This window comes from Artemia franciscana, chromosome 13, assembly GCF_032884065.1.
Source record: "Artemia franciscana chromosome 13, ASM3288406v1, whole genome shotgun sequence".
Classification (NCBI taxonomy): domain Eukaryota; kingdom Metazoa; phylum Arthropoda; class Branchiopoda; order Anostraca; family Artemiidae; genus Artemia; species Artemia franciscana.
Genome location: NC_088875.1, coordinates 48,733,464 through 48,750,718, shown reverse-complemented (window position 1 = coordinate 48,750,718; position 17,255 = coordinate 48,733,464). Strand labels below are relative to the sequence as shown.

The following is a 17,255-nucleotide window of genomic DNA, read 5'->3' as shown; positions in this document are numbered from 1 at the left end:
CCAGTCTGTGTGCCTTCACTTATATTGACCATGTAACTTCTCAGGTACGAGTTCGATAGGGTCACTTGGGAAGAAAATAAATAAAGTAAAATAAACACGCATCTGTGATCTTTCTTCTTAAAAAAAAAAAAAAATTACGTTTTTGTAAATAGGAGTTTGAAACGCCCACTAAGGTTCTCAAATATGGTGAATCCAATGGTGTGATTTTTTTTAAGGTCATTTACCTTTTTGGGGTTGTTTTCCCAATTTTCAAAAATCAGACAAATTTTTCTGAGGTTCCTTCCTAGTTATTTTATACGTCTAAGTAAACTTAATGTTCTTTATATATTTGGAATCAGCATAAAAAGGCAATTCTTTGGATGTATTACTTGTTACCAAACGTTCTTTTTTTCGATTTTTGGCCAGAGTCGCTCCTTGATTCCATACCATATAAATGCATGTATACAAAATGCGTAAATAACCGTAGAATAATAACGTAAAATAATGGGTAGAATTAACGTGGTCCCTTGTTTACTTCACTCTTTTATCGGTCTTAATTTCCCTTTGGTTGCTGAACTTTACATTTTGGGAGAATTTCCAGGGTGGTATTCTCCGACAACCTGCTTTCAACAGAAATACGCCTCCAAAAATTGGTATTAAAAAGGTTATAAATAAAATATATAGATAAAAAAAAAGACTGGACACAATGTGCTAGTTAGTTATTTCACTCATAAGCCCATATAATATCTATTGGTTGGACATTCCTCTATTGCCGAATCATTATTTTCGGAGCAATGGTCTTCAAACCGTTTTGAAATGTTGAATGATGTAATTCCATCTGGAATAAGATCCAGCAATTCATACCAACTTTTATTTGCGAATAAAAAAAGTCTGGTTTCAACTTTATTTTGACTTCTAAAAGTAGAAGAACTTTCTCGTATCCCCCCCCCCTTTATTCAATTGACAATACAGACGCAAAGGCACGCAGCGCGGTTCTATTAACTAAAGGAGGACATGCCAAGAACCGAGTACTTGAGTAAGAGCTTCATCCGGCGACTATCATCTGGAACGATAGTCCTGACGATGTCATTCCTGCAAATCCCTCTGTTGACTCATTCAAAGAAGGTTCAACAGCCATTTAAAACCTCGAGGTTTCCAAACGAGGTAACTGAGGAGCGGTATACCTGGCGCCGTGAATATAGGAATAAAAAAACTGATTTAAAAATAATGGATGAATAAAAATAAACTGGCAACCATGTGTAAATTAGTAGAGTGATGTGCTTTTATAGTCTTCATTGGGTGGACATTCCTTTTTGTTGACGAATCAGTAAATATGGAGGAATGGTCTTCAAACCCTTTTGAAAATTCAAGACTTACCGTTCCAGCTGGAAGAAAATCCAGCAGTATGTAGTATCTTTTATTCACGAAGAAACAATCTCCTTTCAGTATTAATTTGACCTCTGGGACTAATTAATGAGCTCTTGGGAATATTGGTGTCTTTTACGACATTCCAAATGACACTGCCTCTTGAAGATGTGCCTTCTAGGAAAGAGTTTAATTCGAAAACCGTGAGATGTTTGTAAAGTAAAAAATTGAGAATTGTAGAGAAAGATATGTAGAGTTTAATCGTTTTCCATAGCTAAGTCCTTTAAAAGTTAATTCGTATTTTTTAGACACATTTTTCTTGTATGCATTCTAATTTGTTGTTTGTATTGTTTAGAAATCACATTTCTCATTTTTATCGACGCATGCGTGGTCACCCGATGTGAATTCCCTCTATAAAATAGAAATTAACTCGCTTTTTATCTAATATTCAGGCAGAGTACAGGTCTGCAGAAATCTGCAGCGTTTTGCTTAGAAATGCATGCGTATCTCACTGCATATTAGTTCGTTTTCCCGTACAACACATGCGTTGAATAATTCCAACGCTTACGGTTAAAACACCTATGGATTATAGAAATAAGAAAACTTAATGCTGACAGAAAGATTAATTAGAGCTGTCAATTTTCGACCAATAATCTATGGCAAAGGTAATCCTGGCCGTAAAAGATCCCATTTGCTTCAAAGGGTTTGGCAAAAATCTTATCAAAATGAATTTGCAGGGTAAGGATTTGTTACACTCAGTGGGGACACCAGAGCATCTCCCAACGTATAACTATCCCCACAACAATTTTGATAAATGGGGGAATGGCCTTTATAGGGAAGAATCACCAGCATTCCGGAATTTAAAATTTTTCGCCTTTCTTAAATCTTTTCATGTGAACTGACTCTGCAGTCCCATCCCCGTGGTAATGTGGATTCCCACATTAAGTATCCCGTTGCTCACCTGTCTGTGTAAGTAAAAAATAAATCTCGTTTTATACAAGTTTGTTCTATCGTTCTGCAGAATTGGATGGGGATTGGAAAATGACGTCAATTTATGTTTGGGCTGTTCTCAAACTCAGGTTCACATTCAGCCAAACTCTGTTTGGGCTGAACACTCAGGGGGAGTGTTCTTCAACTGGTTTGAAAACATATAGGGGCAGCAATTGGGGCCAGGGGTGCAATTGCCTTCTTCCTAGATTTTATCCCCCTCCCCTTTAGATTGTGAAAATACCATTTATTGGGTGTTTTCGTTGAAAGAAATTGAAAAGAAAATTATAACCCCCCCCCCTTTATTTTGAATTTTTACCTTCATTAAAAATAATCGAAAAAAATACTTTGGCCCAAAGCATCATTGGCGCTTTGCTGAAAACTAAATGTATTTTGAACTTTTTCATTTTGCAATTACAACATTTGAATAAATTAATGCATGCGGTTGAATAAAATCTTGAATCTTGATTTGCTGAGATTTTCAGGAATTAAAATGATTAAATATTAAATATCCAATTTTTCTACATTAGTTCTTTACATTATATAGCTATTACATTACATGGATACATTATATTATATATGAATCTATATGGATATATAACACTACATTTATATGTAATACTGATTATAATGGTTATTTTACTAAAAAAAAAATTCATCTAAGCCAGTATAGATTACCATAATGCAGTCAGCTAGACTTTTTTATTTTTGGAAAAAAAAGTGTAATTTTTTTACAAGCTAAGTAGTTATTTTTGAAGGCTGAGAGGTCGTTCATCCATTGGTCTGAACTTATCGACAGAATTAAGTTTTTTTCGAGAAGTTAGCATTGCTCTCTTTAATGAGTTTTGTTCATTTATCGCTCAACCTTTTATTAAATTCTTGTTCTTGCTGGATTTGCTCCAGAAAACTTTCAGCAAAGTTTTTACAGTTTAAGTATCTTATAAACTTTCTTCTGTTGATGAAGTGCTGTTTGAAATAAAAGGCTTGAACCATACTTCTCTCCCATTCTGTAATTAAAATTTATGGGAAATAATTTCCATCTTATGAATTTTTTAAATATGTTTGCAGCATATAGCCCTTACAGATGCAGTAAGAAACAATCCTGTGACGCTTAGATGAAAGGAAATATGTCCACTTTTAAGGAAAAATGAGCTCAGGGTTCAAACGATTAAGGGCATATAGCCCTATTAAGGGCATGTAGCCCTTACAGATGCAGTAAGAAACTATCCTGTGGCGCTTAGATGAAAGGGAATAACTCCACTTATAAGGAAAAATGAGCTCAAGGTTCAAACGATTAAGGGCATATAGCCCTATTAAGGGCATATAGCCCTTACAGAGGCAGTAAGAAACAATCCTGTGACGCTTAGATGAAAGGAAATATGTCCACTTTTAAGGAAAAATGAGCTCAGGGTTCAAACGATTAAGGGCATATAGCCCTATTAAGGGCATATATCCCTATTATGGGCATATAGCCCTTACAGAGGCAGTAAGAAACAATCCTTTGACGCTTAGATTAAAGGTAATAAGTCCACTTTTAAGGAAAAATTACCTGAAGATTCAAACGATTGCTCTATGTAAAGAGTGGGAGGTGACCCCTCCTGAAAAACGAAAAACTATATAATCATAGTTGTAAAATGATTAAAAAGACTATCTGCATTGTTAATTTTCCCTCGCCTTACTTGTCCTTGGTGGCATATTGTATCGTAGAAAGTGTTCAATCACGAATAATAAATTTTATTAGAAACAAAGTACCGTTCGGGGGGGAGGAGAAAAGGGCTTGGTGTTCTTTTCCTTTGACTATTACCTTTGTTAACTTAATATACTCCTGTAAGCGTTTTCTTATTTGACGATTTGACAGTCCATTGCATGAAAAATAATTGAAAAGTCACGAGGGGGGACAATCTCTTTCGAAAGAACTCATTTCCTAGGGAAGTGAAAATCAATTTCAGACAAGCTAAACCCACGAAATAGCCTATTTTCTGAGACCGGTAGCCAAAATTATGGATTTGGTGAATAAACCGTATATATGATTGAAAAAGCAGTGACAACTAAGAAGTATAAATGCTTTAACTTGGTAATAGGGGTGAAAAAATTGTGCTGAATTTTTACACTGCATAACGTAAGATAAAATATATTTCAACCAGAAAAAGAAACAACAAAAACAACTCAATAACACAATCCCAAGCCCCCCAAAAAGGCTCCATGGCATGTAAAGCTCCGTATATAACTGAATAGATGGCCTCACTACACTAACGGCTGTCTATGAGTGTATTTTTTCGAAGTTCGTCATTTCCAGGTCATTTTAGTGCTGTTCATCTAGTTTGTTTGTTTTTCATTTTGGTTTCACTTTCTCGTAATTCAATAACCCACGTTTTTCCTACCCTTTATACCGAATTGAAGATAAATTGTCATTATTTATTCCTTTTTCGGAAATATTTAATAAGGGTTCTACTTAAAAAATTATGTAAGTGGTTATTGATCAGAAACATCGAATAAGTGGTTATGAGTCGCCTAGATACTCGTTAAAGCTATTTCCTCACACTTGCATCCTGAAATCAAGCATATACCATAGCTATATTGTGTAAAAAAAAATTGGCTATTTTCGATGCCCGTTTCCTCAGGTAATTTCACAGACTCGGTAAAATGTACAGAATAAATTAAGCTCTTTCTGCTTCTAAAGACTTACTCAAAACATTCTAGGCATTCTCTCTTTAAATATGATTAGTTCTCCTGTGATCCTGTGTGGACCTTTGAATCAGTAAAAAGATAGAAAATTTAAAATCCACCCGTTTGGTTCTTCTATGTAAAATTTCAAGTCAAGAAAATGAACGAAAAGTTTTTGGGTTGCAAGATTTTTTACAATTAGTTCCTCTATTTCTCTCTGGCGTTACTCTCACTACCCTCCCAGGCTTCCTTTTTTTTAATATGCAAGTACTGTCTTTGTGATATTTAACTCTACCAAGTTCGAGAGTTCAGCAACAGCTTGCAACTGATGTGAATTTCAGTTTCCTTTTTGTTCTTTAATCTGTTTCTGACTTAGTAATTTTGCACTCAACCCAAACACGACCTGGCCTACTCTTGGTTAATCTATGGATTTCGTGTCTAGTTTTGGTTGTTTTCTTTTGTATTAGGCAATTATGTAATCTTACAACAACATCCAAGCTCATGTATTCTTCGGATTATGAAAATCACCTTTTAATACAGCGTTTCGAACTTGGGTCTTATTAGTTTCTATTATTATATATTATTATTATTAATTTTATTTATTAGTTTTCTTTTGTATTAGGCAATTATGTAATCTTACAACAACATCCAAGCTCATGTGTTCTTCGGATTATGAAAATCACCTTCTAATACAGCGTTTCGAACTTGGGTCTTATCAATTGAAACAAATAGAATAAAAATGCACATGCTGTATCTGAATTTTCTTTCTCATAGCTGCTGTATCTTATGTAGTAAACTAATGTATGTTAGTAGTATCTTAGTAGTAAACTAATGTATTTGAGCGGGAATACACCTTTTGCTGTGGTTCTTATTAAAATATAAATAATCATGTAAACATTCCCCAAGGAAAGATACCGAAACTTCGATTGCGCTGTGGTCGGAAGTTCCAAGTGTAATCATACGTGTTGCATTTACCGATCATCGTTCAAAACTTTTCCACTGAAATTTTTTTGTTTAAAGTGAATGCGAATGAAAAAGCCCTTGCATCCCGAAAGCTCTATGATAAAAATTAACACGTGTCATCACATTACTGTCGTGAAAGAACATTTATTTTAGACAACAAAGTGAATTTAAGCACAAAGAGCGAGGGGTGCGGTCTAGGGAGGGGGGTCGAGTTTCCCATTTGTCTATCTGAATATTGCCCATACCTTTATTTCTGTTTTGACTATGGTCTGCTTAAAAACTATTTCTGCTGAACATGTTTGCAACTAGTAATTCCGTCTAAAAGATGTTGATTTTTTTCTAATTTTGGATTGATTTGTTTTTTCTTTTTTTTTAAGAAGAGTTACTAATATTTCCTTGAAAGATAATAACTGATGTTTTATTTTAGGGTTTGCTCGAAGAATCTCCAGTCATTGAGGAAAAAACTTGGAGACTCTCTGATCAACTACAAGCTACTGTCGATTTGTCCTTTGAGCAACCGTGTGATTCGTCTGATAGCGCCTCGATTGGGAGTAGTACAGAATCTTTAGAAACACAAATTCATGCAGCTACAGAGGAGACAAAGCCGCCGGTGGCTAAAGGCTCTTTCGTTAGAAAGCGGGATTTATGGGAGAGAAAGCTAGCTGAATCAGAGCCAGGACCTTCTAAATTAGAAAGAGGTAGACGTGTCGTAGACGCAAGACCACATATAAAGACGAGGAGCTATGCAGCAGCGCCAACTCCTGATTTAGTGATGGATTTACCTGTCATATCATGTTTATCGTCAAGCCCCCAGACGAGCAGCAGTAGTTCAGTGTCTTCGCCAAGCCCCACAGAAACAGCAGCAGATACTTTCGCTGCTCAGAACCAATCCACTTTGAAAAAATCAGATGCTGCGCGACGCAAAGGAGGAACTGCAGAACCCATTGCTGCTAAAACTAAGACAGCATCTACAAATGCCAATTTAGCTCCGAGAAATCCCTCTGATCCACATGACCTTCGCACTGCTACTATAGAGCCAGACTCTGAAAATAATCAACCTACTTCTGAATTTCCACTTCCTAGAACACCTAAACTTGCGACGAAATTTCCACATTTCTATAATCTACCGACTCCCGTTTTGCCAACGCCTGGGACTCAGTTAGTTAACTTTCGAGCCCATCTCCGCTCAAGAAGCACTTCGAAAACTGATGAAGATTCAAAAGAATAACAACCCCCCTAAATTTTTGGCGGCTCGTAAAAAAAAAGCCAAAAAATACCTATAAACATATTTTTATGTGTTTTATTAAATTGACCCATAACTCCCCCCCCCTGCCCGAACAAAAATCCTAGATATGCCCCTGCTTGTGAAAATAGCTAGTTTCATCAGTGTTGCATCCAAATCGGGGCTTTCTAATTCTGAAATGACTTTATTGGGTTTATTAGAAAGCAGTGTGAGTGTATGGAGAATATACATAAATTATCAACACCATTCCAGAGCGTTGAGCTTACTCAAATAGTTTCGGAAGTATAAAAATTGGCTTCGTCAAATTCTAATTTTAAGACTATGGATTCCTGGTCTTGTTTTTTCTTATAATATTTAATCCTGTCTTACTTTTTACTGCTTAAATGTTTTCTTTTCTTATATGGAAAAAGTTCAATACATAAGAGAAGTCGTTAACAGGCACGGTCAGGGTTGAAGCCGGGAACCCTTAGGCATATTTTTAGAATTCCCCGTTTCCTTGCAAAATTTGTGTCGGGCAGTGTTTAAATAGACATGTTTAAATTCAATGCGGCCGACTTTGGTTTATGGTTTGCTAAGAAAGTTTAGACGGTGCATTTTTTTATTCTACTCGGTTGTTATAACATCTACTTGCTAGCAGGAATTCATAAGGCGGTACGCCAATTGGAAGGGGATAGCGAGATAAATATATTCCCCCTCCCTACATATTGAAAAGTGGATTTTTTGTATCTTCGTCGAAAATATAAGAAAAGGCACCCCTCTCCAACGTTTTGCAAAATACTATTTTCGGTTTTTCATAGAAAAAAAGATCATTGTCCCCCCCCCTTTATTTTCGTAAATTTGCACCCTGAAGACGGAATTTCACACATGATGAATTTTGCAGGAAAAAAGTAGAATTGAAGAATATTTTTAATTTTTTACGTTTATAAAAAAGTATTTATATATATAAGAGAAAGATTTGTTAGGTATCCAAGATGGGACAAAACAGTTTTTACATTAAGAGAGCCAATCTCCAACAGTTTCCTTCAGGGAGTTCGAGGACAAAACAGATGTCAGAAAAAAGAGAAACTTGTAAATATTATGCCAACCAAATAAAATAGGATAAAACACTTTAAACAGTGGCTTATTCTTATTTGCTCCCCCCCCCCCCCCCGCCAAAAATTCAGGGCACATCACTTGCCGAAATGTCATAGAATTAGAAATATTCAAAATGGCTTAAAATTTGACTTCATAGGTTTATGTTTTCGCTAATTGTCCTGCTTCGTTTTGTTAATGTTTTGCATTAAATATGGATTCAATTGCCTTTGGTTTAATATTCGTTTTATAAATATCACTTGTTTAATTCAAATACAGCCTAAAAACCATAAAGTTTCAAAATCATTTGTTTGCATACGATCATTACCTAAAAAAAATCAAAGATGTTTTTAACTATTCATTCATTTTTGACGTTATTCTTCTTTTTAATTTATTTTGATTTTATTTAGTGATTTAAAAAAATATATAAAGAAGCATATTTTATATGCAAATTAAGAGCTTTGATTTCTATTTTGAGGAAAAGAGATAAAGGGTGCATCTTATATTATTTTAGTTTTATCTAATTAATTAATAATTTATCTAATTTAATTAATAATAATTAATGACTTTCTCCTTGAATTTTTTTGCATTTTATGTGCTAGATATACAATTTATTCTAATTGGGATCAATCTTTGTTGTATTTTAAAGTGTTTTCATGGATATTTTATATATTATGAATTGTAAGTTGATTTTTAGGGGACAACGAACGACGAATATAGGGACATAGAAAGGTGGCCCGTCGGATCCTCCTTCCTTCTTAATCCACACGAAATAAGCCTTGATTTCTTTATAATTCCTTGTATTTTCCGTATAATTTGCCTTTTTTCTTCTTAATCAACCTGTTGCTTCCTTCTCCTCTTATGCAAAATGGATTTATGTGTTTGACCAAAAACAGACAAATCAACATAAGTTTGATGCAAATTTTAAAACCCTCATAATGTTTTCTTTAAAATATGAGTCATTTTGTATACAAAGTGTTTAAATTCAGGAGATAAGAAACACTAAGGGTGATGAGCAGAAAGCTACTTCTTGATACTACTGAAAAGTAGTGTAGACACAAATAGGGCTTCTAAGAGAGGGTGACATCTGAAAACTTTTCGGTCTTAGAACGGGTAATACCCTTGACCAATGCAGTATGCACAATTTTTTTTTCCAAACGATGCACTTCTTTAAGCACACCAGAAAGACTAACTTACCGTGGGCCGTAAATTTTTCTAACCGGCTCTTGACAGATACACACAAAAAACATTTTAGGGGGAGGGGGGAATAATAGAAAAATTTGATAGTTTGACACGTGCCCAGAAATTCAGGAAAATCTTAAAAATTTTTAAGGACCTATCCTCTCCCCCCTCTCCTTCGCGTCTCTGTCTTGACATAAGTATATAGTGCTGGTTGTAATATAGGAAGCCTTGGAGATAGTTAACCACTAAAATAGTATTTGTTACTTGTTCCTTTGATTTTGTGTTGCAGATTTCAAATTAGTGTTTATGGTTGAGATTCTTTATGTTATGCTAATGTAGGCTGGGACGGTACTGCCATTTTTAAATCCAAGAAAGTTCTTGCCTCGGGTTTGGGTTGAGAGTTGTGCTATATTTGGTGTTAATTAACGTCTATTTAATGTAAAAAGACCTATTTGAATTTAAGTTATAAGATCTAGTAAATAAGGTATAAGATTATAGTTTGACATTTTTGAGTCCCGTGCAAAATCTCTTAAATCAAGCTATAAATTGCAGATTTTTCAAAAATAGTTGCTGGTGTTTCCAAGAATTGGATCCCAAATTAAAAGCCTCTCTAAAATGAACAAGTCTTGGCGTCTGGTAATTTCTGTTGACTGGATAGGCCCTTCTAATGATTTAATTAAGGATTTTCTATTGAAGTCAGGGCTATATTTAGGGAGTGGGAGGATAGTTTGACTCAACGATAAAAAAGACTCATTTTTGCGTTATGTACTCTCTAAAAGACTCTCTAAAGCTGTAAAATTAGATCCAAAACAAAAAGCAAGTGGTGGCGACAAGTAATTTGGAAGTACCCGGAGATCCCTTATTAGTACATTTTTTCTAATGATTTAATTAATAGTGTGTATTTAAGAACTTCTATTCTCCTGGAGAATTTATATATATATATATATATATATATATATATATATATATATATATATATATATATATATATATATATATATATATATATATATATATATATATATATATATATATATATATATATATATATATATATATATATATATTACTGAAAAGCTTTGGTTTTTATGGTAAATGTCATAATTCTTAACATCTTTGAATTACCAGCTGAAAAGGTTTTTGTGGAATTATTAAAAAGTAAATTATTAGAATAATAAGTACGAAATTATTAAAAAATAAAGTCGTTAGGTGACTCCCCATCGTGCTCAGAGGATCGAGTTCCAATCGCTCTGGGGTAAGGAGCAAGAAATCAGTTCATTTTCTCAAACAAATTACAAAGATCTTCTGAATTTGCAAAACTGTTTTGAAATCAATCAAAAATTTTCTGCGGAGTTAAATATCTGAGGAAATAAGGAATTAAGACGAAAAAAATACATTCCCTTTATCTCTTTGCTTTATGAGAAAGTCGCTTTTGTGTTCAAAGGGAGTTTGTGTGTATTGCGAAAGGGATTTTTTTTAATTATTTTTTGTTGTATTATTAATAAACGAAAATTCGTTAGCATTCGAATGTGATTTTCAATCTTTCTATTTTCTAAATTCTTGAGTTATAATCTGTTGGCAACTATTATACTGTGTGGGGGAGGGGACAATCACTCGACGAAAAGTAATAAGCTGCATTAGGTAGGATAAGTAAACGTAATTACAGATTTTCTAAAATCACAAAATACTTCACCTTTTCATAAAATCAAATTCATTCCTTCAGTAATTTATCTCATATTTGAAAAACTCATGTCTCATGTTATCAGTGCCTGGGACATTTTTATTTTTAGTCCTATTAGTCCAATAGTTTGAATTGCCGAATAAATTTAAATAAATATAATTGCAAATGTAAACATAAATGAAAAGCACATTGAAAATATAATAAGCATTGTGTAGAATAAACTTGAGTCAAATTTGCTCCACTACTTAGTTATGGATGGGGCTTGAATTATTACTTTGCTCATTTTTTTTTTTTTTTTTTTTTTTTTTTTTTTTTTTTTTTTTTTTTTTTTTTTTTTTTTTTTTTTCGTTGGTAAATTATTCTTTGTTGCGAAACTTCCGCGCTTAAAAGGTTTTGTCACCGGTAAATAATCTTCTACTAGAAGTATTTCTCCTTTAAAAATAAGAACTTGAAATCAATTTATTTTAAATACTTTCTCTTGGTATTGGTCTTTCCTGAATCCTAATCTCCAGCATTAAAGGAAACCTGGAACCATAGTTTTCATTAGTCATTTGCGAAGGTATTCGCTCCATTTTCTTACTTTTTTCCCTCTTTGAGCTGAGGAAATTGTTCCTGAATTTAAAGCAAGTAATGTTGCCTGTCTACCTAATTTTTTTTGCTCTTTATATTTTTGTTTTATCTATTCATTTTTTAACTTTTTCTTTAAATAATTTTGCATTTATAGAAACCTGGTGGCGAAATAATCCAGTGTCTGAATTAATTTTGCATGAACATTAAGCACACATATACATAGAGGTAAAATAAAAAAAAAATGCCCCTGGGATACTGTTCAACATGCTTAAGCCAAAGAAGAAAACACTAAAAGCACTTGAGTGTCTTTACTTTACATGGTAAAAGATAGTATTCTGAAATATGGGGGAATGAGGGCTAGTAACCCCTTACCCTTTAATCCAAAGCTTCCATAAAATCAAGGGAGATGGGGGTTAGAAAGGGAAATAAGAGCATTTTACTCCCATAGCGTTTAAAATCTAGTGTTTTAGGACGTAAGTATGCGGAATAAGTTTGGGGGTTGGGGAGGGGTAGATAAAAGGGCTCAATTTCGGTGCTCATTTTATGTTCCTTGTTGTATAACTTTTAAATAATTAGTATCTTGTCTTTAGACGATCTCTTAACCGCTGCATTTGATTGTTGTTTTTTGCTTATAAATGCTGTACATGTATCTTTTAAAGCAGCTTTTGAATTTATTTTGTATAATATTGGCATAACCATATCTAGTCTGGATATTTGTTTAGGTTTTTTGGCATAATAAACTTTGTATCATTTGTATTGTTGTTTGTCTTAATTATTTCCCTTTTTTTGTGATAGATCTGAAGTAGGGATTTACGAAGGGATTCGTTTGAGTAAGACCTCGTTTTTTCGGAAGGAGATCAGCTCGTCAAAATACCGGCAAATATATTAACTAAGAAACACGGAGAAAACACCGTACTTGTCTGACTGAAGGTTCTATTTATTGTATAATCATGATTCAATTAGCTGCGGGACATCCGGCCTAAGGAATAGTTCATTATGCTTGCCAGATAAAAAAAAAATGAATAAAAAAATCGTTGGGGCACTTTTAAATTGAGTTTAAAAACACCCCAAAACTTTCTTGTTTAAGATTGGTATTTTCCCGCATATGCTAGGTTGAATGCTACTGTATGCCCAAATTGCTTTAGCTACTTATGACATAAAAACAAGTTGCTCCCTGAAACCATCGTGCGTCTATTCATGTTTGGAAACTATTTTTTAAGATTTTTATTTCAGTTGTTTGAAAATTATGAAGCTTTTAGAGTAGTATCATATTTTTTCCAGTGTTGTCAGTTTGAACCATTAAAACAAATTAGCTAAACTACTTCGTTGAATATTCTAACGTTTTCTACCTGTAAAACATTAACAATGTGTTTGCTTGTCAAAGGCGACCACGCCTTTTCAAGGAAAGCTTCTCAAATTCAGTCCCTCATTTTGCATACAACTCCAGTGGACATTGTCCGGCACGCGTCGACCTAAAATCAATCCGATCTCTCACCCCTTAGCTTTATGACTATCTACCCTAGTTCTGCCCTAGGAATGATGCATGGACGAGTGGATGTAGACCTATCTATCAACAAGTGAAATGACGTAATTTTTGTTCAGTTTCGAAAAGGACTTATGCCAGATTTTGCTTTTCACCCGGACTATCTGTCTTGGCTTTTTGTGCAATTCAACCATGACTTGATGCCCGCAACCACTTGATTTTAATTAAAAATCAACTAAAGAAATTAACTACAGATCCTATAAAAATCGACCGTGAATCCAGGCAAATTCAGTCCCCTATTTTGCATACACGTCTAGCGGACATTGTCCGTCACGCGTCAGCACAAAATCAATCCGATCTTTCATCCCTTAGTTCTATGACTATCTACCTTAGTTCTGACCCAGCAATTGTGTATGGATGAATGGATGATAGGGTTATCTATCAACAAGTGAAATGACATCATTTTTATACAATCCCAAAAAGGGTTTGTGCCAGACTTTCCCTCTCATACGGACTATCTGTCTTGGCTTTTTCTGCAATTAAACCATAACTTGATGCCCGCAACTACTTGATTTTAACTGAAAATCAACTAAAAAATTAACTGAAAATCCTATAAAAAATCGCTTGTGAGTCCAAGCAAAGTCAGTCCCCCATTTTGCATGCAAATCCAGCGGACATTGTCCGTCACGCGTCAACCCAAAATCAATCCGATCTCTCATCCCTTAGTTCTATGACTTATGCCCTAGGAATGGAATATAAACGGATGGATGATAGACTTATCTAATAACAAGTGAAATGACATCATTTTTGTACAACTCTAAAAAGGCTTATCCAAGATTTTGCCTCTCACTCGATTGTGTTATCTGTCTTGGCTTTTTCTGCGATGAAACCACGGCTTGATGCTCGGCAACTACTTGATTTGTCCAATAGGAGAGTCGCACATACTCCCGCCGTTTACCCATGCCATTTAACCCAACACTTGGAAAATTTTAGGTCTCATCATTCGCCTACGAGTCCAAGGGACTTGTTGGCCACGTGTCAATCCTATAATACGGTATTCAACCTTTAGACTACAAGCGACCAAGCCTGTAGTCTAGGTCGTTTAGGTCTAGGTCTTTAGGTCGCTAGGTCTAGACAACTTAGGTCACTTGTTTGGCTGAGAATTCAAGCAAATTCAGTCCCCCTTTTGCACACAAGTCCAGTGGACATTGTCCGTCACGTGTCAACCCAAAATCAATCCAATCTTTCATCCCTTAGTTCTATGACTATCTACCTTAGTCCCTAGGAATGATGGATGATAGACTTATCTATCAACAAGTGAAATGACTTCATTTTTATACAATCCTAACAAAGGCTTATGCCAGATTTTGCCTCTCACCCGGACTATCTGTCTTGGCTTTTACTACAATTAAACCTGGGGTGGATCCAGGGGGGGCAAGAGGAGCCTTAGCCCCCCAAGATTTTTCTGGCGCCCTCATTCACTTTCCGTTCTTGTTTCTCTTCTTACTTTTTTTGATCAAACTTGTCAATTACTCATAGGTGATTAACCCAATTAAAAACAAAAAGCCAAGCTTTCCTATGAATGTAAAGAGCAAAGTTGGAAGTTAAAACGAACACAAATTATTTATCTTCAGCCGGTTCAGTGTATATTTGCAAAATTGGCATAAAAATCTTTGATCGCTACAAAGGTTTTTCTACGAACGTGGAACTTTCCCTTATTTCACGAAAATGCAAACACTTGTTGAAGATAAAAGTGATATCTTCAGCACGTTTCATAAATGTGGTAACACAGTTATAGCTATTTGTCTATTCACAATGACATATTGAAAAGTAGCATAGTAGCTAAAAATTTAAAATGGATAAAAACAAAAAATCTGGACACGAGCATAGAATGGATAAGAGACGAAGACTGATGGCTGAAATTGCAAGGGGATTCACAGTATCCGAAAATACCCAGAAATCAAAAGGTAAGTTTTGAATAATAATAAACCCCTTCCACCCTCAAAAATCCTTAACTTTAGTTTTGCGACTAATTAAATAGCGAATTGCCCAATAGGGCTTTCCTGTGAATAAATTGATATATCTATTTATTTTAACTATATAGCTAATTAGGTTGAAATTAGATGAATAAAAGAGTTAAGACAAATTTAGGCCGGGAACAGATCCATTGGGTCGGATGGGGCGACCCTCCCCCCAAGACACTTTTGACACACGTATTCCGTTCTTTTGGCTTTTTTAATCTTTTTTAAAATAAATTTGTCAATTTGGTGCCCACCTTGAGTCACATTGGCATCCTTGGTGCAGTGGCCCCCGCGCTCAAGATTTTGCTCTTGATCTGTTATAGATTCAGACATGAAGCTGCTCGCACGATCAGTTTACGAACCATTTCATTATAAAATTATAAGATAAACCTCGTTTTCAGGAAAAATTAATCATATAATTAAGCTTGCTTGCTCGATCTTCATCTTCAGATTTCTTGTTTCTATTTTTTCTTTTTTTGGCAGATTTTGTTTTATTCTCTTTCTTAAGAGCCGGTCGGTTTAGTGTACGGTTGCTGGGCGTCAATGATGGGGATATGATAAGGCAACTTGCAACATTAATTTATGTTAAGGAGTAATTTTTTGAACTGCCCCCACCCACTCCCTACTCAAAAAACCCTTAATTTAGTTTTGTGACTAACTAAATAGCGAATTGCCCAATAGGGCTTTCGTGTGATAAATCTATCTATCAATTTATTTTGACTGTAAAGCTAATTTGGTTGAAATTGGATGAACGAAAGAGTTAAAAGTAATTTTGCCCAGAAACAGATCCCTGGGTTTGGAGGGGAAGACCCTCCCCCCAAGACACTTCTGGCACCCTTTTTCCATTCTTTTTTCTTTTTTAACCTTTTTTAAAATAAGCTTGTCAATTTGATACCCACCTCGAGTCACATTGGCACCCTTGGTCCAGTGCCCCCTCCCAAGATTTTTTTTCTAGATCCGCCCCTGAATTAAACAATGGCTTGACGACCCGAAATACTTGATTTTAATTAAAAATCAACTACAAAAATTAACTAAAAATCCTATAAACCGCCTTTCAGTTCAAGCAAATTATGTCCCCATTTTGCATACAAGTCCAGTGGACATTGTCCGTCACGCGTCAACCCAAAATCGATCCGATCTTTCTTCCCTTAGGTCTATGACTATCTACCTTAGTTCTTTCAAGGTTCCCTTCCCAACCAGCCCTTTATAGGGTTCTGGCTTGGTCCTATATTTTTGAATTGCAAATCTTTATGCAAATTTGTCTTTTAGTTTGTGACTTGACTATACTTAATTAGCCAAAATACGGATGGACCTATTGAAATTATTTCATCAGTTAATCCACAACTACTTTTTTTTGCCACCTTTTATCTGTGTTTTGTTGTAGTGAGAACAACTTCTTCGTTAGGCATTGAGATGTTTCCCATCCACATCTATTTTATCTTCTTTATTTCATTGGCTTCAATTGCTTGTTTTCACTCAATGTATGTTAATTTTGTTTAGGTTCTTGCTTATGCTGGCTATTAGAATTAATACTGTATTTTCATTATTCTTGTTTCTAAAAAATTTGGAAGTGAAGTTTTTTTATGACGTATGTCATGGCGCCAAACATAGAAAACGCCTAGTATTTCACTAAGCCGTTACCCAGTTTACTCACTAGATGTTAAAAATAATGCTTTGAGGAATCAACAGATTCTTTACTTACCTTATTTAGTTAGTTCCTCCCATTTTGTTTGGCGCACAAGGGGACAACGGTTCCTCTCGATGACGACCTCAGAAGAGTTTGCGACAACAGGTAAAGCAAAGATGTACCCGTCAGCATAGCTTCGCCCTCTAAGCATTGGCCAAGCGACGTTTTTTGAAATCCAAACCTTCTATTGCCGGGGGAACCCCCCGTCTTGAGGGAGCTTGCCCTCCGTCCAGCCATATGGCTACAGCCATATGGTCCCTTACGGACCATATGGACCGTAACTAAACGTTGCTTCCATCAGGTATTCAGGACGAGATATCTTCCCACGTATTTCTCTTGCAGGTTTAATTATACCCAAA

The 17,255-nt window shown here is 35.0% G+C and overlaps 1 protein-coding gene across 5 annotated transcripts in view; it reads left to right on the top strand.

The window, feature by feature from the left end:
- Positions 1-12,459, top strand: part of LOC136035033 (SLIT-ROBO Rho GTPase-activating protein 1-like) — a 239,328-nt gene extending 226,869 nt beyond the window's left edge. For all 5 annotated transcript variants that reach the window (XM_065716632.1, XM_065716633.1, XM_065716631.1 and 2 more), the window contains one exon: positions 6,386-12,459. In XM_065716632.1, the coding sequence (XP_065572704.1) occupies positions 6,386-7,186 (801 nt within the window). In that variant the 3' untranslated portion in view covers positions 7,187-12,459. The remainder of the gene's footprint in view (positions 1-6,385) is intronic.
- Positions 12,460-17,255: the final 4,796 nt, after the last annotated feature.